We start from the raw sequence: 24289 nt of genomic DNA on the forward strand, positions 1-24289 counted from the left end.
TGAGCAGGGGGTTGGACTCAATGGCCTTGTAGGCCCCTTCCAACTCTGCTATTCTATGATTCTAAGAAAATGATAATAAGTCAGCTACTGAACATGTGGTCCCCAATTCATGAATCCCTGAAATACATGTGATTGTGTGACTTGCTGAATATATCCATTTGATTTCAAACATTGACATGCAAACCAGTGCAAATGTAAGGAAGTGGGGAGCAAGTCAGTAAAGAATATGGTCAAGTTTCAGTGGCCTTGATGAAGAGAGAGAGAGAGAGAGATGTCACAATCATGGCCTAAAATGTACTAGAAGAAACAAGCCAGAGTTAGCAGGAGTAAACTCACATAGATGCTACTAACTTATTTTTCAACAATAGTAAAATGTAAATCTTAATTAATTAAGGTCTGCATTAAGATGTAATTGTAAAGTATGGTTTAGCATTATGAGAAGCTTGAGCTTTCTCCTCCAGGAGAGGAGTTTTTCACTTCTATTTTTATCTAACTGCAGTTTAGTGTTATGTCCAAACCCAGACAAAGGTATGGTTTGTGTTAGCTATGATTAACTTCAATATGAAACAAAACAACTTCATTTCTCATTTATGAAGATAATGTTTTCCCCGTAAACTATAGTTGAGACTAAGCTGTTTTCTGAACTAGGATGTAATGCTATATAAACTCTGTTTGATTGAACATGGAAGCAAAATCTCCTGATCTTTTCCTTGAACCATGCTGGAGAAGAATGCATGGACGGTGCACAAACCCAAGCCTTATGCATGTAACACTAAACCATGTTATATATTAGGGATGCTTTAAGGTGGATTCCTGCATTGAGCAGGGGGTTGGACTTGATGACCTTGTAGACCCCTTCCAACTCTACTCTTCTATATATATCTTAATTCTTTACTGAAAGAGACAGATTTTCTCTTTGCAGCTATTAATATCTGAATTATTACTGCCTTTATAAAAATATTGTTTATCTTCCAGTAAGTACATGGACTTTCCTTAGCTCTTTTCTTGCCAGTATAATTTTAAAATAGCTCATTTATAACGAGCCATTCTTTCCCACCTCAGACATAGACATACCCTTCCCAGAGAATGCAAGTTTACCTTTTGTGTCCTAGCAACAAGTGCAAAATATTTTGGTCTCTGAACTTCAAAAAGATTTATGCCTTGGCTCTCCTAAGCCAAATGTATACAGCGAGTTTAAAACTGATAAGATGGCTTTTCACCTCACACATACCTCCTGCAGGGTTAGTTAGGAATGCTGATTACCCTTACTGTATCCTTTGTACAGTAAGAAATGAAAGATTAATGCGGTAGGGATGCTGAAAGAGAGTCTTCCAAGTTCATTTCAATGCAATATATACATCTATTCATATTCAGTCATGTCAAAGCTTTATGCATTAACCTACATTTTAAAGAAGTTACGAGGAAGATGGGGCACTAATATGTCTGCCAGGAACTACACTGCAGGTCATGCTGAAGCATAAGTAGTTTTTTGTGAATTTATTTAACACTCTTCGGCCTTAGCTAGACCTACCTCATGGTCCGCGACGGAGGAGGGAAGATCTTGCGTTGTGATTAACACGAGATCCCTCCTCCGTTTACACATGAGGTGCAACGACCTCAGTAAGAGAGGCGCTGAGCCTGCCATTTTTTTATTTTTAAAGGAAGAGGAGCGCACGAACGCTCGTGCACTAAAGGTAAGGTTTGTTTTTTTAATTTTGAGTACTTTTCCCGCTCCCCCCACCCGTGGAGCCGGGTCAAACTGCGGCAATGGGCCACACGTTCCACGGTCTTGGGCTCAGCCCGAAACCGCGGAAAAAGCGGGCCCAAAGGGGAGGGCGAGATCCCAGGGCAAGGGAGGCATGATCCCTTCCTGAACCCAGGATCCCCTATGCATCATGTGGATGCACAGGGACGATCCTGGGGTTTGCCCCAGGATTTTGCCCGGTCTAGCTAAGACTTTCTTTTTAACCTCCCTACTTCACTAAAATGTTTCATTTGGAAGAGCAAACAGCAATGGGTTGTTTTATGTTGTCACTTTTTATCAAGGGAAACAAGCCAAAGTCCTACAAAAGCATATGATCTCTGTTCTTATCATGGGACTTGGAGGGCTATACCTTTAACAAAAAATGCACGCTTATTCTAAGTAACAGAAACAACCTAGAAATAAAACGTGATAACAGCAGGAATGTGTGGCCTATAAAAAGCATTTGGCATTGTCAAGTTTAGATTTTTTTAAAAAAGTTCTAAGGAGGTTTCAATAAATAGTGGTACCATGTCTTAAACCAAGTCAGACAACCTCTTTTTTCATTTTTTTTTAAAATAATGACATGTATCTTTATGCATAGAAATATTAAATAGGCAATTTGAGTCCAAATGCCTAAGTTATTACACTGGATAAAAAAATAATTAAACAGGCCATTATAGTTGAATAATTCACATCCCAAAAAAAGATGGCCTCAACCTCATAAACAGACTATACGCTGGAATTCTGGACTGATACAGGCTTAAAGCACCAGCTGTCTATACTCAGACAAACAATGTCTTAATCCACACCCATGCAGGACAATCTTGTTCTTTTTGGTAACAAGGTGAACAGATCAAATGTTAAGAATTAGGAAGGTAAAAAACAATAATGTTTAAAATGAAGTACTGTTTTCTTAAAATGAGTATTTGTAAAGCTGGCAATTCTAGTTAAAAGAATAAAATGAATTTGGATAAAAGGGGGCACCAATTGTACTTAAAGCAGAAGAAACATGCTGTCTAATATTTCACTCAAATGTATCAACATGCTTTGTACAGAAGTGGTTGGCAACTCTGCAGCATGTCATGGAAGACAATAGTAGAGCCAACACAATCCAGACTCAAATGAGTGAGTTCACATAACACAACAACCCACCCTGGTGAACAACCCACAGTGAGCCTGACAGACAATTCCCTCTTTCATTCATGTTCCTCCATTTAGCTCTCTTCCTCCTTCCTCCATGGTCCTCCCAGGAGGCTCTGTTGCAGAACTTGTCTTGTTTGTCCATCCTGTCCCTTCCCGATTGTATCCCCGTTTTTCATTCCCTGACTTATATTCACACACACACACACACAATTTTGTCAGCTTTTCGGAGTTGTGCAAGTGCACAGTTCCGGCTGCCAAATTATCTTGCACATTGCCTTGTATGTTTTAGTTGTCAAAGGAAATGAACTGCAGGATGAAACATGCAGCATAATTGACAAGACAGGACTGCATATAAGCGACTTTGACAGCTGTTGACAGTGGACAGGTGGTGAAAAGGGGTCAAAATTCTCCCCTTAGCAAAGTGATTCCCAGGGTTTTAAGTGTTGAGCTGACCCTTGGGGGAGCCCTGCTTCCGTTCCACGCTTGCCCAAGCCTCCAGCAAGTCCTTTTAAAGAAAGGTTGAGGGCCCACTCCTTTTTCACAGCTCTCATTCACAATAACTGCTCTGCTCAAGTAGAACAACAAGTGACTAACCCAAGATCAGCCCATGAATCTATGGCAGCGAATTTTGTAAAAGAAAGTTAATGATAGTTAATGATAAGTAAAACCAATTATTCCCCCTACCCCTAACCAGCTGCAGCAGCTGCCTTCTCCCCACACTTAGGCCATAGCTAGACCTAAGGTTTATCCCTGGGTCATCCAGAGGTCAAACCTGTTCATCTAGGCGACACACAGGGGATCCAGTGCTCCGGCAGGGGCGAACCCTGGATGATCCAAGGATAAACCTTAGGTCTAGCTGTGGCTTTAGAAGAACTGGAACTCACAGAGTATTGACTCTCATGGATTTAACTCTCACAGAGATTTAAGTTTCAGCATAATGCTTTAGATATTAACTTCATGTCCAATGTGAGCAATATAAAACTAAAGAACAGGTACATTCTTTTCCATATGTAAAAAGTCCATTGTTTTTGCCTTTCCTTGCAGAAAACACAATGTTCCCCCCCCCCACACACACACAACTGTCCTCCTTTACCCTTTCTTCTGATAGCAAAGTTTGCCATCCTCCACCTCCCAAAGATTTGATTTGTGCCATGACTCAATATATCTGCTTCCAATATCCTGATTGAATGTTCGGATATAGGACCAAAAGTAACACTTAGCATGTATAGAGTGCTTTCCTCTCTTGTTTGAACAATGCTATTTCAGCAACATACTTTGAATTCAAAGCAAGTTATCTCCAAACATATGCTTAGCAAGCAGCTTTCAATAACATAATTTACTAACGCAGTAGAAGTAATTCTTTTCTTTTTAAATATTCAACATTCAGCATATTAAGAATGTTAATATGGGTGGAAGGCTAAAGCAAGAAGTTTTGTTGTCCAAACTTCTCCTGGCCTCCGTGACCCACCCTTGCACAAGTTTGTTACAACTCCAGTTGGCTTTTTCCTTTATCACTCAACTAAACAGTTAGCTCTAATTCTCTATCACCCATTTATCTCCTCCATTTTTACTAATCTCAGTAGGTTGGGAGAAGCAGAGAGCATTTGCCAGTATTCAAAGCAGCTGTTTTGCATTGAACCCTGACGCTTTGGGATGAAATGTTCAGGGGAGTGGGAATCAGCTTTTAGAAGACTACATTTTAGGCCAGTTTCAGTGAAGAATATTAAGAATAAAGTGATTTTTATACAACTTTGGTAAACAGTTCCATTATGATAACAATTCCTTGGCTTCAGCTAACATAAGCATGTAAAATAAAAAAAAGGGGGGACATAGTTGAAGCAGAAAAAATATATAGATAAGAGTTATTTCAAAGAGAACATCTAAAAACTTAAGAACAAACAACCCAGGATACCACGTTATTATCATAGATGGCTATAATTGAACTGTACCCAGTAACTAAGTCAGTGCATACTTATATTATGGGGGATGTGGTCAGCCACAATTAAAGGATGCTTTCCTTTCAAGGCCTTTTCAAAATTACTCATCTGAATAAAAATATGGGAAACTTTATCAAAGCTAAACCAAGCTAAGTGGCTAGCTGCAATGTACTTGGAGTCTGAGAATGTGTTTGTCTTTCTCAGATTTCACATAGCACACTGCCTGTGAACTGATTATTTTGCAGTGCCACTGGAAGGTAGTGATCAATGTATCATATACCACAGGAAGGATGCACTAATCACTGATAAAACACCCATCTGCATATAAAATTGAAAGATGGTTGTACTTGATGCCACAATGCACTGAACCAGATTTATGATTAGTGCTGTTTAATGCCTAACTATTTGCGTATCTATTCGCAGAATCAGGAAGTGGGCAACAAATAGAATGTGAATTATATGTGATCTTTGAGGCACTTTGTATACCCGTTAAGGCTCTTCAAATCACACCTTCAAGACTGTACACCCTGTACACAAAAGTCAGTCTTCTTCCTTCACCCCCTGCTTGCCATTCCCGATGCCCACTCTTCTTCCCTCGCCCCCTGCTTGCCATTCCCGATGCCCGCTCTACCCCCACCCGCCCCCGCTTACCATTTCCGATGCCCGCTCTTCTTCCCTCACCCCCTGCTTGCCATTCCCGATGGCCACTCTTCTTCCCTCGCCCGCCGCTTGCTAGTCCCGATGCCCATCCTTCTGTCCCCCTCTCTCCTGCCGGGTCCGGCCTTCCCCCGTGGCCCCTATCTCCCCCCCTGGGATCCCCCCCAGCCCGATGGGCACAGCACTCCTATGAGCGCTGTGCCTAGTCTGTGACTTCTCCCAGCTACTCACGAGTAAGCGAGCAGCCACAAAAAGCCTTGGACCCTGCTAGACGTTCCAGGCCATAAGCAAATCCGGGCCATAAGACCCAGAAAAACCGGGCCATAAGCGAATCCGCTTATGCCGGGTTAAGGCAGGTTTTAGCGCGGCCTGACCCCAGATTCCCCTGTGCGTCATCTGGATGCACAGGAGGGAAACCGGGCCTCACACTGTGCTAACGCCTGGTCTAGCAACGGCCTTAGAGCAGTACGACAATGGAATCAGTTACCTAGGGAACTTGTGGGCTCTACCACACCAGAGTCATTCAAGAGGCAGCTGGACAACCATCTGTCAGGGATGCTTTAGGGTGGATTCCTGCATTGAGCAGGGGGTTGGACTTGATGGCCTTATAGGCTAGGGTGACCTTATGAAAAGGAGGACAGGGCTCCTGTATCTTTAACAGGAATGTAGAAAAGGGAATTGCAGCAGGTGTCAATTGAAGTGAGTGAAATTCCCTCTTCATCACAACAGTTAAAGCTACACTAGCTATAGTAGAGTGGCCAGTTACAAAAGAGGGCAGGGCTTCTGCAGCTTTAACTGTGTTGATGAAGAGAGAATTTCACCCTCTTCAATTGACACCTGCTGAAATTCCCTTTTCTACATTACAGTTAAAGATACAGGAGCCCTGTCCTCCTTTTCATATGGTCACCCTATTATAGGCCCCTTCCAACTCTACTATTCTATGATTCTATGAAATTATACAGGTCTCCACCACCACCGCCTGTCCATTTCATGTCCTAACGTGAATACTGTAGAGGAAGCAATATGTGTTCCTCAACTACAGTTTGGCTTAATTTAAGAGTCTTTTAGGAACCATCCTGCTGGATGAAATCAAAGGTTCTTCTGTGATCCTCTTGTTCTAATAGTGGCTAGACAGAAGTCTCTGGATCATCCTTTCCAAACCTTGGGTTCCCAGTTGCTGTTGGACTGCAACTCCTATAATTCCCAGGCAGCATGGCCAATGGTCAAGCACAATGGGAGTTGTAGTCCAACAACATTTGGGGACCCAAGGTGAATGGCTGTTCTGAATTCTCATAAGCAAATCATTAAAGTGACAACTATCCTATTTGTTCCCTGCATCCCGAATTCAAAACTATACCGCTACTGTACTGCACCAAAATGGTCCATTGCTATTGCTATTCCTGTATTCCATGAATTTATCATTTAAGTAGTAGGCATCCTCACAGCTTACAATAGTGAATTCCATGCATTATATGAACATATAATTTTGCCTATCCCAAATTCACCACATATTAACCCCATTGGCTAATCTTACATTCCATTATTGTTTGTGAGCTAGAAGAGTTTTTCCTCTCTATGCATTATCTGCTATTAATATGTCTAATTGTTTTTCAAAGTCATACAAGGAACTAGCATCAGCACACCCAGTGGTAGTTAATTCTAAAAATTATGTTTTGTGTGATGAAGTCCTTCTTTTTGACTCCCTTGAAACAATTGCCAATACATTTCATTGAACAAACCTGACTTGTAATGTTGTAAGAATATATATATGTAAAACCTACTATATGTGTATGTGGGTGTGCATGTTCCAATGTGTTTCATTTTGCATTATATTGAAAGCAAGCTACTATTAGCCAGATCCTTTCCGAATAATCAGTCTACTTAGAATAAATGTTCTATATTATAATACTGTGCACAATGAAACTATTATGCACGAATTCATGTGCAGGTAAGAAGCAATGGAGTTCAGTCCAGCTATTCATTGTGTAAAGGCAAAAGGTTGAAAGAGGAAAAAGAGAAAGCAGAAGGCAAAATCTCCTACCCTTTTCCCAGTTATCTTTACAGCATTAAAGAACAATAAGTTTATAAGAGCTGGGACCTGCTGCAAAAGGTTGAAAGGAAACCGATGAACGAATTTTGCTTAAAATATTAATTTGAATGCCATTTTGTTTGCCTTCCTAGGCAGGAGGAGAAAAACGATTTATGGCGTCTTGAGCAATAAGGGTTAGGATGTTGACATATTTTTCATTGAGAAACTATTCTTGATCATCGTTTATATAAGGTTTTTTTTTTGGATTTGGTAATGGACTATAAAAACCAACTTTTCTAGTGGTTTGGCACTTATTTCTAAGTGCTTTATACAATTCTAATGATTTACTATGTGCTTTACTATATAGCCTTCTTTCATGCAATTCTGTATTCTATATTGTGACTTCATCCTACCTTAAGGCTGTTCCTCACCTTGCTTTTAAAAATATACATACTTTTAAAAATACATAAAATTATCATGGATCTTTAAAAAGTAGTAGGCCCTTTCTACACCTAAGGATTATCCCAGGAAAATGGAGGGATCATCTCTGCCTGCTCCTGGGATCCCCTGTGTGACATTTGGATGCACAGGAACGATCCAGGGACGATCCTGGGGGAAAACTGTTTTTATGTTTTTTAAATTTTTGCACACTTTTAATGTTTACTATTTTTAATTGTTGTAAACCGCCCAGAGAGCTTCGGCTGTGGGGCGGTATATAAATGTAATTAAATAAATAAATAAATAAAAGGCAGGTGTAGAAATGGCTGTAGAGTACATATGTAAATTCATTTGTATGAGTACCCATTAGCCTTTCATTCTCTCTGACATTCCTGCTTACAAATACACACCTCACTCATTTACATGTACTACTCACAGGTAATTCACATACTGCTGTCTCAGTGCTGTCATAGACTTAAAACAGAGCCCAAACATTGGTCAACACTGAAATAGTACTGGCTGTTCCCTCCTCTGTTGAATCCCTTTCCGCAAAGAGAACACACATACACATCTGCCCCCTAGGCTTGTATTCACATAGTAGCTTAAGATTCAGAGAAGTTGGAATGTTCATAAACATTTCATTAACTCCTCAACAGCTGGGCCAATGGGAGGGCACATTTTAGTGAACTGAAGCCAATGATCTTATGGATAGTAGCCTAAGTTTACCTCATTTATTTTCTCCATTTGCTGACCATCTGATTTGGGGGTGAATTGGCAAACACATTATTTTTCGGCTAATGTCTGTGTTCAATCACTTTATATGAGGTCTTGTTCTTCTATGTCTTTAGAAATGGTCCAAACCTGGTTTTGATTCTACTGTCTTTGCTCGAATATCCATGAAGAGGACTGAGATGAGCAAAGGAGCTGCTCAGACTAGAGTTCCGGGGGGGGGGGGGAGTGAGCATTGTCTGTGCCTACCTTAATTCTATGACTTCTGCTACCAGCTCTCCATGTCCAATGGCTAAGTAATTTGCCTTTAGTTGGGTGAATTTAACACTCATACCAGAGCCAGGGTTTACCAAGGGGAAGGACACAAACAGCATCAGTTTCCTGCATCAGTCCAGCAATTTTCAGACTGATAGCCACAGTGCCATCCCAGGCAGGAATGTATCTTGGGGCTAGGCTCCCACCTTCCTCTGCTTGGCCCCAAGATACATTACTGGCCTTGCAGCAAGGGAAGGTAGCAGCAAGGCTTTGTGAACATGTCTGTGAGTATTCAAATACAATACTCACAAAATGTTGCATCTGAATGCTCACAAAGCCTTAATGTGTGAGCATCCAGAATGTAATCTATGTTGATATGATTTAGAATATCTACTGTGTGTGTATATATATATATATATATATATATATATATATATATTTGTTGAACTGATTTTCATCTGAATATGGATAATCACCAGTAGATTACATCCAATCGTGATCGTACACCCAACATTCCTATACAAAACATATTGCAAATCAGAGCTTGTCCTGCCGAAGGTAGAAAATGTCCCTTTTGAATCTACATGAAAAGAACTTCAATTCCATTATCACGCATCATCCCTGAGTTACAGGGAACTCCTCAGTATTCTTGAATTTTGTAAAACAAAATGCCACTATAATTGGAGGGATTTAGCCTGTAATCCTAAAACACATTTACCAGGGGGAAGCCTTATTGAGCTAAATTGAAGCCCTGGTTAGGCCTCATCTAGAGTATTGCATCCAGTTCTGGGCACCACACTTCAAGAAGGACGCAGACAAGCTGGAGTGTGTTCACAGGAGGGCAACCTGGATGATCAGGGGTCTGGAAACAAAGCCCTATGAAGAGAGACTGAAAGAACTGGGCATGTTTAGCCTGGAGAAGAGAAGATTGAGGGGAGACATGATAGCACTCTTCAAATACTTAAAAAAATGTCACACAGAGGAGGGCCAGCATCTCTTCTCGATCATCCCAGAGTGCAGGATTCCTGCTGGACATCAGGAAGAACTTCCTGACTGTTAGAGCAGTACAACAATGGAATCAGTTACCTAGGGAGGTTGTGGGCTCTCCCACACTAGAGTCATTCAAGAGGCAGCTGGACAACCATCTGTCAGGGATGCTTTAGGGTGGATTCCTACATTGAACAGGGGGTTGGACTCGATGCCCTTATAGGCCCCTTCCAACTATACTATTCTATGATTCTATGTTTCTTCTTCTGAGTAAATGTGCTTAGGAATGAACTGTTAGTGTGGAGTGTTCCTTTTTTACAACAAGACAGCTTGAACATATAAATACAGATGAAGTACATAAAAGACAAAAATACTATTGTCTCAACTGCCCGTGATTCACATGACTATAAATAATGTTTGGGTTTTTTTTTTTTATCTATCCACAACTTTTTGTATCTACAGATTGGATATGTGCATGATGAACAGTTTATGTGAATTCCTGAGAAACACAAGGGGCTGTATTGTCTGTGATGAGATCCATGACGAATCAATTTAGGAGATTAATATTCAACCTTTACATACACATTTTGAACCAAAAGAAAAGCAAGCCAAGCTTATAGCAGTGTGAGTCAGGCCATTTTTCTTTTACTCATCTGTACAGCTCGTGTGTTCTGAAAATTTGAAACTCCCTTATAGTGAAGCCAAATTAACAGTCCATCTACTAATTATTTATTTCATTTCTATAGCATATCAATGTGTATGGTGGTTTATAAAGCACAAGAGGATAGACTCCTGACCGAGGAGCTTCAAACCAACCCCTCTAGGGTTCCTCAGATAGCCACATACCCTTTTCCTGCCTTGTTCCCTTTTTCTTAACAAATACTCATTTTTGTGGTCCCTAGCTTTTGTGCCAGGAAACACCTCTCCGAAGATTGAAATGTTTCTCCTAAGGCCTAGCTACTGGCAGTAAGAGTTTTACGCTAAAATACAATGGTATTTTTGGCCCCACCACTTTTTGCCTTCAGCCCTACCCACCACCCACAGAGCCTCCTGGGCATTCGTACCTTGGGCAGAAAGAGGTTCAACATTCCTGATCTAGAATTTGACACAGAGGAAACAACAGAGGAAGGAGAAAGAAAGGAAGACAGGGGTAAACAGGGCAAGAATGTGTAATTTTAGTTACATGTCCTTAGGCTTAGTAAAAGGCTTATTTACAGTAGAACATGGGATCTAGCCTAGGAGCGTCCCTGTAAGATCCTTCTGTTTATACTATTTGTAGCTATTTTTTAAAGAAAGAAATTGATATTATCACCATTTTGAAAATAGGGGACTGGAACTGCATTGTACAAAAGTTACTCTATTTTCTAAAGTTCATGTATATAGTTGGTTGAAATTAAATTTCCAAGGTAAAAAGCAGAATTTTTCAACCTGTACAGAGTTACTCACTGAAGAGGTAATTCATACTATTAGCCTAGTAAAGTATCATATGACTTTTGAAATTCATTATTCGTCATATAGACAATCTATGTGTGTCTTCTGTATGATGGGGCAAAATGCCCAACATGAACAATGTAAAGCTCTGTAAATTAGCAACAGCATTCCTCAACGTATTGCTTAAGGACTGCATATTAGCTTTCAATAATAGAATAGAATACCGAATGACTGTTTTTCAGGAGTGGCATAGACATATGTGATCAAATGGTCTCCACATCACTTTCAATTGCATTTACTTATTTATTATTTATTTATTACCAACAGCTGTATGTTGCCCACAACAGAAAGGTCTTTGAGTTACTTATAGTAAATATAAAACAAAACAGTGGCCAATATTGTGTGTCATCTCTGACCCGCATCCGATATAGTGAACACTGCCTGTTTAAATGCCTATTTTGTTTGGAAGCTGCTGAACCCATGGCGGTGGGAACTTCCCAAAATATGTCTTTTCCGCTTAGACCTAGGTCAATAAGCTGATCAAACCTGCATTGAGTCTATGGGCATAAGCAGCTTGTCTGGGACATTAAAAGAGTCAGCCTTGGAACTAGCAGGGCCTGCCATTGCTGACACGAAGAGAAGGGGCAGATGTCATTTTTTGTGGACCACACAGTGACAGAAAATTGCAGCAATGGTGTGTGTCATGTATTTGTTTTGTCTGCCCTAGTCATGCAATTTTGAAATGCTGTGACTTTGCATATGTTGCTCAGATAGTGTGTGCTATACCTGTGCATGCTTTATATTGTTATATGTATAGTGCATAGATTAGGCTAAAATTAGGAAACTTCAACTGCTTACCAAAATTAACACTTCTACTGAAGTTCTCGTTACCCTTGTGTCTAAACTTCCAAGTTCAAACGTTTTTGCAACCACCTAACTATTTATATTGTCAATATAGCCACAAATTCATTCCTAATGACCTTTAAGCCTGCACTCTCAAGAAAGCTGGAGGCATTGTACTAATGCCATTTCCCTTCATTCATGTCATTACATGTTCTGTAATGTGCAAAATCACACAAAAGAATGAGTTCTCATAAAATGTTCCCCTTTAGTGGATATCTCAAGCTATCTTCCTTCCTCCATCAATCCCAGTATCTGACCTTGTTGACCAAAGGTTCTAGTTATCTGAACACATTTTATTTATTTAAAGTAGTTTTGTAGTTCCCTTTTATGTAAATGACCCAGAGATTTTTTTTATTGAAGGTGTTACAAGAATATATGAAATAAAATAGATATTTGTACCTTGATTTTTTCTTGAACAGTGCTCAAAGTGTCTTGAAAACTTTTAAAATAAGAATTAAATTAATCATGTAGGAAAACAGATCTGGAATGAGGAGCACAACTTGTTTTGGACAAAGTTTCACTTTCCTTGAAAATGCAAGTTCACAGCTTGGGAAATGCTGTTAGGAAATAAGGAAGCTTCCTTATATGAGTCAAACCTTTGTTCCTTTTAGCCTGATACTGACTGGCAGCAGTTCTCTGGAGGTTTCAAGCAGGATTCTTTCCTAGCCCTACCTGGAGATGTCAGTGATTGAGAACCTGGAACCTTCTGCATGCAGAGCATGTGCTCTACCACAGAGCATTCTATTACTCCTTCTGACTTAACATTGATTCTGGGTGTTCAGGTGGCAGTTGTGAAGGTGCTTTAGCACAGTTTAGACTCCTACACCAGCTGCACCTTTTGTTGGAAGTAGGAAGTCTGGTCAGTGTCACATATGCCCTAGTCCAGGAGCAGGCAACATGGTCCTCTCCAGATGTTTTGAATGACAACTCCTAGAATCCTTGATCATTGGCTTTGATGGTTAGGGCTTGTGGGGAATAGCAGTCCAAAGCATCTGGAGTACACTTTGGCCATAACGAGACCTAAGGTTGATCCCTGGATCGTCCAGGGGTCAAACCTGTTCATCTAGGTGACACACAGGGGATCCAGTGCTCAGGCAGGGGCTAACCCTGGATGATCCCAGGATAAACCTTAGGTCTAGCTGTGGCCCAAGTTGCCTGCTCCTGCTTAGTCACATCCAAGTTGAAATTTGCAGTGTACTCCATGTGAGGTCTTTGAAAAGTTTTTGGAACCTTCAGCTCATGCAATTTCCAGTAATGAGTTATTTTAGATCTAGTGGCTTCTCTCTTGATTGGCTCCTGGCTTGTTTCTATGCCTAACATATTATTTTATTATCTTTATATCCCTAAATGGCTTCATACAAGGGTACAGGCAAGGGTACAGGCAAAAGCCTCCTCTCCCCATGATTCTGCCCACTTACCTTGGTCTTAGTGGAGGCCCTGCTCCATGTCCCACTGCTGGTGTTTTTTTTACTTGATGGGTATGGTTGGTGAATACATGGGACTGGGTATTCTCTGTTCCAGCGACCAGACTTTGCTAGCACTGTGCCAAATTTTTCAACCTACTTATTTTCAAACATTGGGTGGAGGGGGGGGAATTTCTCACAACTGCACCCAAAAATTGTGGAAAGGGATGAGAATTTCTGATATTTTTTTCTGGGTACAGGACTTCAGTGGTTACTGTAATGTAAAGAGGTGGCTGGGGGGTTCATGTGTGCTTTTTCTTTTACCATTTCCTTCCATTCTGTCCTTGCAGCCTCTCTGGCTGCTTGAACCTCTTGGAAAACCCGCTGGAGGACTTAGCCAGGACTTCTTCCCTTGGGGTTTTAACAAGAACAACAACAACAACTCCTCTCTCAGCTTTCAGGCATTGAGAAGGCAGCAGCACTGAAAGCCCCAAGGGAGAGAATCCTGGCTAAATCTCTAGAGGGTTTCCAACAAGCTCAAAAAGCCAGAGAAGCTGCCAGGGCAGAATGGGGCAGGGGGGAAATGGTAAAAAAAAACCAACCCTCAGCCACCTCCTTAAAGTATGGTAAGCCATGAAGCCCTGCACCCAGAGAAATTTCTCCAAAATTCTCAACATCCCAACAAAAGAGGCAGAAAAACAACTGTCTCTTTTGCAAGGAAATGAAGAGCTTGTGAAAGTGCAGGTGGGGATTCGGCACAGAACTACTTTCTACCCTGTGATCCGTGACTGGCCCCATCATTTGTGGAGTGTACATTCATTGCAGTAAGTAAGTAAGTATATGGATTACAGCTAAGGCAGAGATCACTTGCCAGGGGAGGCCATGTTCAGTGGCATCTCGAATGTATCAACATTATGTGTATCAAAATTATGAGAGAATTCATAATAAAGCAGGGGAGGAAGAATTATACTATGTTTCAACAGTCAGATACAAAGAACCAAATCTGGCAAACAAAGGAGTTTTACTGTGGACAAAAGCTATTTTAGGTCTGGATGCTAGCTGCAGTAAGCCTATGTACACCAGTTGCTAGGGAACATGGGTGGGAGGGTGCTGTTGCACTCATTTGCATGGTGTAATGGTAGTAAATCTCTTTTTAATTTTGGAATGAGCTAGAGGCACTGCTAGGGGCAGTGATTTCACAGGAGCACCATGTGCTGAAGCTGTGTCTATCTAGCGTTCCTTTGCACATTTGGCACTCTGGAGGATGGTAGGATGTAGAAGCTGTGGAGATGTAGGGTGCTACCTGGCAATATAGCTTCTGCTTCATGCCAGTGAGTGCTGTGCAAAAAGGACAGATATGAACCATTTCTGTAGATAGTGCGTAGCTGCATGGGGCTGAACCATTAATTAGTTTGTTGAAAGGTTTAGTATAGTATAGAATCCTTGGACTTGAAGGATCATTAAACCATTCTTCACAACTCTCTGCCCACATGCAGACTCTTGCAAGCTAATTTTGCACTCTGTAGCTGCGGAACTCCGTAGCTGCGGAGAGACAAATTTAGCTTATTTGTAAAGTTAATTTTGACCATTTCAGTGCACTGTTGGTTCCCCTGCAGGAGTCACACTGGGTGTGTGTGCTGTGGGACTACTGTAGCAACAAGACCAGGGAGCAAGATAGTTCTTCCGTAAAGGCCAGAAGGGTTCCCATTGGCTTCCAAAGTCATTGCCAGGGTGGCATAAGGCCAGCCAATCCTGCCACCTGAAAGCTGTACTCAAGATACAGAGAGCACATTTTTATATAATTTACACACATATGAAAGAAAAGTAACTTCAATGACAAAAACATAAGACTTGGTCAAACCTGAAGAGATTGCCAGTAATGTCAATTAGACCAAATAAGGATACAGTATGCCACACCAAACTAGAAATTTATATTCTTCAGGGGACTGTTGGGGCATGCGTTATTGGACGTGGGGGAGGGGTTCCCACCTAAAACAACAACAATACGATTAGCTGTAGAAGTTTCCTGAACTAGGTCTCCTCACAAGCACAGAGCCCATATGTGCGATGCACAGAGACCATGAAGAAGAATCTGAAAACAGTACACTACCATCAGAGACACTGACATGCCTTTCCTGTCCCAAATCTGCTTGTTTATTTAGGGGGAAATGACAGGAGAAGTAGAAAGATGTTGCAAACGCCTGGACTATTTCAAGGTGTTGGTTTTTACTAAGTAAATGCCTGAGCTCTCTTGACCATACCTTTTGTATAGTTATCACAGGTATTTTGCGCATTTGTGAATGGGGAACAAATGACAGATCAAATCATAATCCTTCTGTACACTAATACAGCTCACATACTGCAGAGCTATAGCAGGTGCAAATCTAAACATTTCCACAACCTCTCTGGAGAAACAAAAGAGTTTCTTTTACCAGCCCTAACAATATCTATGCATTAATCTTCCCGTAGCCAGACGTTTGCCCTGGAGCCATTCTACGGTGTTATTATTATGCCAAGAATTTCCCATTTCCAAATGTGCTTTTAGCCCTTTTAGGCTGATATGTTCAGATACAGCTGCAGTATTTGATCTCTCATCTACTGAACTGTATTTTATTTCATTTCCACTATATATCTGCTCTTCCCTGAAAGTTCCTCAGAGACAATATGACAAATTATTAATTTATTTATAATAAATATCTTATTTTCATTTCTGTTCTCATCTTACTATCTTTCCATATTGAAAAGTAAATCTTATTTGTCTCAATAGTTAATTAATTACTATTTGCAGGATTTGTTATAGGCAAGAGCTGCTTTGACATGAATAGCATCTCTTCCAACAAGTGAATAGGAACTTCCTAGTAATACAAAAAAATGTAATTGCTCAACACAAAGACTATTTCAAAAACCACAACTAGGCTCATGCTACGGCATTCAGGCTGGCCCTGGATGTCTGTTTATTTATTTATTTATTTATTTATTTATTTATTTATTTATTTATTACATTTCTATACCGCCCAATAGCCGGAGCTCTCTGGGCGGTTCACAAAAATTAAAAATTAATTTAATTTTTGTCACCTTGGATTGCTGATTCTTTAAGCTAGAACTTTTCTGGGTGTCTGGAATTCCTTGATGAAAGTAAACCAAGAAAACCTGCTGAAATGTTATTTATGACAGGACATCTTCAAGATAAATTGTAGTTAGTGGTTCAGTAAGTTTCCCATACATGAATATGAATTAATTGCTAAGTACTCTATGGTTATTACTTTATGTGTAATTCTAACAAAGTTAAGCACCAAGTTGATGTATTTGCTTGACTTCAAGTATCATTTCAGAATAGGAGTTTCATGTATTTGGGTAGAGGCGCAATGAAAATGGTTTGAGGCCACTATTTGTTACATTTGAATGCCACTGGTCATATGACCTACTGTGATGATAGAAATCATTCACAGAAATGAATGATGGAAAACACTATCACAGGATATTTATTTTGGTTTATATTTTAATACAAGATTCCCCAATTCACCCTTTGGAAACAAAAGTGCAAACTAGAAAAAGATAATCCTTCAATTTACTCTTCCAAATTTTGCAAACCAGTTCTCCAATAAATATATAAAAAATAAAATATGTGTACAACAATATATACAGGTTTAATTGTGTATTTTCCTATGTACAAAAATGCTGCCAAGCATTTTCTGCCTGTAGAAATATATGCCAATTTTCCTGCATACAAAAATGCACATGAACTTTCATGTGTACAAAAATGTATACAATTTTTCATGAAGACTTTAAAAACATATGCAAAGTGATACAGGAATGGGATGAAGCAAACTCGCCCTTCAAAAATTGAAAACTTTATAACAGAGAAAGATATTTGTACATCCCTACCCACGGCAGCTGGTGTTGGTCTTGAACCTCCCAAAAATCATGCCTTGGCCCTGTATGGTACTGTTGGGATACACAAAGGCATTCACACATTCTGAAGAAGTTGAGCTATCACAGTGTTTCCTGAAGCTGATTTCTAAACAGTATGAAGCTTAAGTTCTTCTCAATCTCAGTAGTCAGGAAATTGCATTTTTCTATATATATCCCCCATAACAGTGTCAAATGGATAAATACCACTGCAAATATATCAGTGCAAATACATATACCAAGTATGTTATGATATACATGCTATACAGTGTCTTAGAGCAAGAGTGTGCAGCCTTTTTTCCACTGAGGGCCACATTTCCTTCCAAGTAATCTATCAGCGTCTGCATGTTGATGGTGGGTGGGGCCAAAGCAGCAGCGACCAGGGCCAGAGCTTAAAGGGGGGCTGTCCTTTTTCTTTCTCCCTCTTTTATTCTTTTTCCTCTTTTATTCCCACCCAGCAGGCTTAGAGGAAGGGACACATCACAACTGCAAAAGGCCTGAACAGGTCACATGCCGAGGGCTTTTGAAATTAGGCTGAGGAGGGCATCATGGAATTGAGGGCTACATTGGCTCACCTCTTCCTTTCAGGCATTATAAACCTAGAGGCATTATAAACAGCCTAGTATAGGCTAAGCACCAGGTTTGAGAGGCTCCTGGACAAGGCCAGCATGACTATTTTCCCTGTTTCAAGGGCTGACACCAAAAGACGAATTCCACAGGGCAGCACCCGGGTTCATTTGAGGATTTGCTAGCTCCTGTTGTGCAAATGCCACTGGTGCAACAGAACTAACAGAGGCACAGAAGCAGTAGTAGATATAGTTCACTGAGTACAATCCTCTGCATGTCTAATCATAAGTAAATCCCTATGCATTCAATGAGACTTAGTCCTAGGTAAGTGTGCATAGGACTGCAGACCTAATCAATGCACAGCAAAATTCCAATGAACATTTAACCTATGCAATGCTCCTTTCCTCATTGTCCTCTCAAAGTTGTCCACAAGACCTTCCTTTTCCTGTAAGGCCTATATTGTTATCTCTTAGCTCTCATCCTCAACTGAAACAAAATTTAAGGGTGGGCAGTTAAACTTGTTGCTTTATGTCTTGTTACCTGGCTTCCCTTCCAGTGCCCCAACTATCAGAAACAACTGTATGTTCTTGGGGCTGGGATCACTTTGTCCTTTTGCCTGTGTTATTTTCTAAAACAGCAAGTTCATTGACAGCATAATCATCATAATAAAAAACAGAAACAACATAGCTACTACATGTAAGGTACATGATATGAGTTCCTTCCCCATAATGTAGCTTTACAGCTGCCTTCAGTTATTTTTTAAAAAAAATTGTCGAGAAAAACAACACAGATAATTTTTCACTTCAACCTCTCACCCTCTGCCAGTACTCCTTGTCCTTACTGCTTGGAAAAGGCATCCTAATTCCCTTGTGCTGTGCATATAACAGCACAATGGTATCTTGGCTGCCTCCTCTCATCAACTATGAAAGGCAGCAACATTCAGTCCCTGAGCTTGTAAACAAAAGAAAAAAGGAGTGAATTCTCCAGATACAAACAAATAACTTGTTCACCCTAGTATAATAATTACTAGCCCAGAAGAGTCAGGTATAGAGACAATTAGAGTCCTGGATGCAACAGGGAGCTTTGGGCAAATACTATCCTCCCACTCTATTTTAGTCCCATACATTGCAAATGGTTGTAAAACAGCCCAGTCACAGAATCATAGAATCATAGAATAGCAGAGTTGGAAGGGGCCTACAAGGCCATTGAGTCCAACCCCCTGCTCAATGCAGGAATCCACCCTAAAGCATCCCTGACAGATAGTTGTCCAGCTACCTCGCCTCTAGTGTGGGAGAGCTCACAACCTCCCTAGGTAACTGATTCCATTGTCGTACTGCTCTAACAGTCAGGAAGTTTTTCCTGATGTCCAGCTGGAATCTGGCTTCCAGATATATTAACAGTCATATTAATGGAATAAAGATTTAAATGGCTAATATATTAACTGAGAAATACTAGGCAATACTAGGTAATAGAAATTGTTTTTTCCATCTGAAAAATGAAAACAAATCTCTTGATAGCAAAGTACTACATTTTAAAATCAATAATGTATATCAAACTATTTAAATAATTCATAGATGTTTCGTATGGAATTATTTCATATGGAATTTGGGGAAATTCTTGAATTCTATAGGAGATATTCTTGACTGATAGATCTCTTTGGAGTTTAAAGTCTAATCGCCTTGGAATTTAAAGTCTCTCTCTCTCTCTCTCTCTCTCTCTCTCTCTCTCTCTCTCTCTCAACTCCCCCACCACCACACACACACGTAAAATGATATTTTGAAATATTAATCTATTTCATTTCAATGCATTCTTATATTTCATAGACAAACCTACCAAATTATAGAAAAGACTTTTGTGTTCACACCAATTGTTACTTTGTTCATTTTAACTAATATTTAATATTTTGAATTTTAATGCCTGCTATATTCTCACTGAGGGCCAATGTACAACTAAATGCCTTCCTTTGAAGCAAGTGTGGGGATGGTCCTATGGTCATTGGTATCACAGCGAATGTGGAGGTGATATTTATCCCTTTCCTCCTCTGCCATAATACCAATGAAAATTATCACTTGCATGCCTGCTATTAGCTCCAGGAGGAAGCTCCCACTGGCACCAATAGGAGTCTCCCTACCCTGGGCCTAATAGCAGTATGTGTGTGTGAGTGGGAGGGGGGTAATCCAAATAGCTCGTAAATGGAAATCTACTAAAGGGGATCTATAATAAATTGGCCAAAAAGATCTGGCTTAAATTTGTATATAAAATCAAATTGACAGATCTGGTCAAATTTAAAGAAGGATGAGAAAATATATATGCTTTGACTATATACCATAATGCTACATATTCCACAGAAGGTTAGCTTCATTTAGAGTGTAATCTGGGAGTTGTAGGACTTTTTTCTGTCTAAACATGTATAGAATTGCACTCTCACTGATTTTTGGATGAGAATACTAATCAGAGCATTGACAATATTATAATTCCATGAAATACAGGATTAAAATCCATTCCCCCATCCCCTAGCACACACAATTGATCAGAAATGTGCAAGTCACCCAAATTCACAATGTTATTTTGACACACTACAGCTGACACAGGTCACCCACAAAGAACAATGTGGACAAAACACAAATTTATCAAAATTCAAGGAATCACATCAAGAATTATGTGATACTAGGTTTTTTTAATGCGAATATATTCTTAAAATGTTTGAAAAGGCATGGTAAGTCAAGTGGCTGATGTTATACTACTGTTTGGTTGTGCAAGTAATAAGGAGCGAATAATTAGTTTTATCCTGAGTGTCTAAACTGAGTATCTAAACTTCAGCTCCAGTTGCCTCAGGTTGAGAAATGGTTCTTAAGCCAATAATAACTACCTACCACAAAATTACAATCTCTCAGAATGAATGCTTGGTACATGTACAAAGCTTAAAACATCTGACAAAACACATTTCGAATTAGGGTGGTCATTCAGAAGCTTCTTGGATTTCCACCTTCCATCTCAGTTTCCACGCAAGAGGGTAAAGTGAGTTTCTTGTAAAGACATTTTGGCATGATCTTGAATGACAAATGACATACTACCAGGTGCCAAGATAGACTGGGGGGGATATAGTCACCCCCAACTTCAGCTTCAACTGGAGCGGCTTTGTTCTCAGTGCCCTGAATAATTAATAACTCCTTTGGCAATCAGTCATGCATTTCTTAATGGCACCTCAGGCATCAAGTGTCCCATTCACCCATTCCCCCCCAAGTAACAATAGACTTTACTACACTGGGTGTTCTATGCCAAGCTTGTAACTGACATAATTTAAACTAAACAAGTCACTAGAAGGAATATTACCCAGACCCAAATTGGAATCTTTTATCAGGTTTGTTTACATAGCATACGGTTGCTATGTAAATCATATCAGTATCGAAGAGATTTGGGGTAGACTTTCTTAACATATTTTTTTGGCAAGTCACTTCCCTTCTTGCATATCCAAAAGAACTTAAGTACAAAAATTCTATTATATAGCCCAAGACTTAGAATGATTGCATGGATGCAATAGATGAGAATGTCAATATACTTCATGGAATTCAAAACAATGTTTTCCAAGAGCTTTATTTTAAGCATGTTATTTCCAGGATTAACAAACTGATGAAAGGCTAGGAACCTGAGGTCTATATACATAGAAAATCAGATATTTCAATGTTTAATTTCTTCAAAATATTAATGTATGTAAGTTCATTAGATATACTCAATATCTGGGAATATACAACGTGTAGCACTTGCATAGAGGCCTTTTTTTTAAACTACACTTAGTGATTTCAGCTTTGCTCATTTTCCTCTCGTCTGGGCTAAGTCTAGGCTGATTTACCAATATCCTTCAGATGCTTAATCAACATAAAAGTTGTTTCTTTAAAAAGTTTACTAAAATTAAATAAATTGCAGTAGAATTAAACAAAAGTGCTTGTGAAAGAGCTCTAAGATGTTCTTCTCACTGTGTGTGGCCTCCAATAACAAACACAAGCTTGCACTGTTTTATTTCATTTTTACTTCATTTCTCTTCAAACAATCTTTCTTTGCTAATCCATCCAGTCCTTTCATCTGGCAGAATGTGAGAGCAGAGAGGGATGTATCTCTATTTATGGCCAATTCATAAAAATATGATTTGGATAGCTTTTTCTTAAAGAAAAGAAGAGAAAAGAAAAGAGAAAAGAATTACTTCTATAACAATGGTTTTTAAACTCTTTTCACTGGAGGTCTTCCTTTAAAACTTACCTCCAGTCAATATGCAAAGTTGTATATAGGTGGGATATAAACTGAATAAATAAATAGAATTTAGGAATTCCAGGTTATTATAAACTAAAAATTAACCAGTTTTAATGATGCAATGATCACGAAAGGGTCTTTTAGCATGTACAGAGTACCTAATTTCTGAGCAACATATGTCCATCCACAGACATATACAATTAAAGGCTGGGGTACAGTGGCAGCAAGGTTTCTAGGGTAGATGGTACGCCTCCTCTGACAACCACCTGAGGTGCAGGTGATCCTCCCAATTTGAGAAACCAAGTTTTATAGCAGGAGTGGGGAATCTGTGGCTCTCCAGATGTTGGACTACATGTCCCATAATCTCTGACCATCAGCCATGTGTTGAACAACAAATGGAAGGCCATATGTTCCCCTGTTCTATAGATATTCAGTCCACGTTTCTCAACAGATCATCCCTTGAATGACACAGGGGTATTTTAAAATTTGCGGTATCAATTCCAATTATTGTGATTGAGTAGGACTAGTTCTGAAGCTATTTATATAAAGCTTTATTGGCATCATATGATGATATCATGAAATTAACAGTACAGATTACACTAATTCAAACCAACTCAATCTTTGTTGAACTGATCACTACTATTCTTGGTAAAAGAAGTATTTTCAATTGGTTAATCATTCTAAGCACTTTTATGTCTTTGCCTTCAGAGCAAACAGAAAACCAACCCACCTCAAACACACACATACTACTACCTGCAGTGTCAGAGCTAACAATTCATTCTCTTTAGTGTATAAGGAACTACATTTTAAAGAATACTGCAAACAAAACTTGAAAATGTACAAAACTTGAAAATGTATGTCTTCACAGTTACACTGTATTAGCAAAGCAGAAGTATAGCATATCATTGAATCACAAGGATGACTGAGCCATGACTTTTCACAAAACCATCTACTTTCCAGGAAGACATTTGGTTAATTATGATACAGGCACAAAACTGCTTCTCTGGGTGCTAAACGACACATAACTTCCTTCAAACTTCTTTTCCAAACAAAAACAGCCTCTGGTGGTTGCAATCAGAAGTAAAGAAAAATAGATGGGAAAATCTCCCCCTGCCCAAAGATACTTTCCCTCTTACAAGGAGGAAACTAGGTAAACTGAAACAGGCTGGTGGTACTTCTGCGGATGGGGAAATCTCGTTTAAATGCACAATAAGCACACATGTTCCAGTGCTATGGATGGGAAGATTGCTTAAGGGCTCTGGTTTAAAACTCTAAACAAGTTAGACAGGATGAGAACATTTATTACAGTTATCTTTACTTATGAGTATTTTTTACAGTTATCTTTATTCCTTCATCAATACATCTTTAAAAATTCAGGAGGTATAAATATGATAGTACTTACTGGTGTGAAAAGAGTATAATGGATACAGAAGCCAGGTTCAGAAGGAAAATATTCATCAGAAACAAATCTTATCCTGATTTGGTTTCCTTTGGAAATCTGTTTGCCTGGAACAGAAGTTGAACCACACCATCGCCCTAAAATAGTGCCATCACTAGGCTCTTCAATTTCTATAAAGTCATACCTACAATAAACAAGAAAAAGAGACAGCATTTACTCAGTTATACTTTACATATAATCTCTGTACAGTATAGAAATAGTCATATAAACAAACACCAATAATTTCACTTCAAACTTTTTGTTGGCACAACCTTTTTGGACAAGGTTATTACCCACCCTGAAAGATTATGTCAGGGGTGCTCTTTAATTTATCTCTGCTTTTAGAGGCTAGGATGGCAAGACAGAGAATGCATTTTGTCAGTTTCAGCTTCTACATCAGCTACATTCTTTCCTACAATCGCTGGATCTTGCCATGGTCATTCATGCTCTAGTTATCTCCAGGTTTGGTTACTA

At 39.5% G+C, this 24289-nt stretch overlaps 1 protein-coding gene across 1 annotated transcript in view; it reads right to left on the reverse strand.

Annotated features, from left to right (window-relative positions):
- Positions 1 to 24289, reverse strand: part of PDGFC (platelet derived growth factor C) — a 121445-nt gene that overhangs the window by 13466 nt on the left and 83690 nt on the right. The window contains exon 3 of the mRNA XM_063135760.1: positions 23780 to 23960. Within this exon, the coding sequence (XP_062991830.1) occupies positions 23780 to 23960 (181 nt within the window). The remainder of the gene's footprint in view (positions 1 to 23779; positions 23961 to 24289) is intronic.

Source organism: Elgaria multicarinata, chromosome 10, assembly GCF_023053635.1.
Source record: "Elgaria multicarinata webbii isolate HBS135686 ecotype San Diego chromosome 10, rElgMul1.1.pri, whole genome shotgun sequence".
NCBI classification, from domain to species: Eukaryota; Metazoa; Chordata; class Lepidosauria; order Squamata; family Anguidae; genus Elgaria; species Elgaria multicarinata.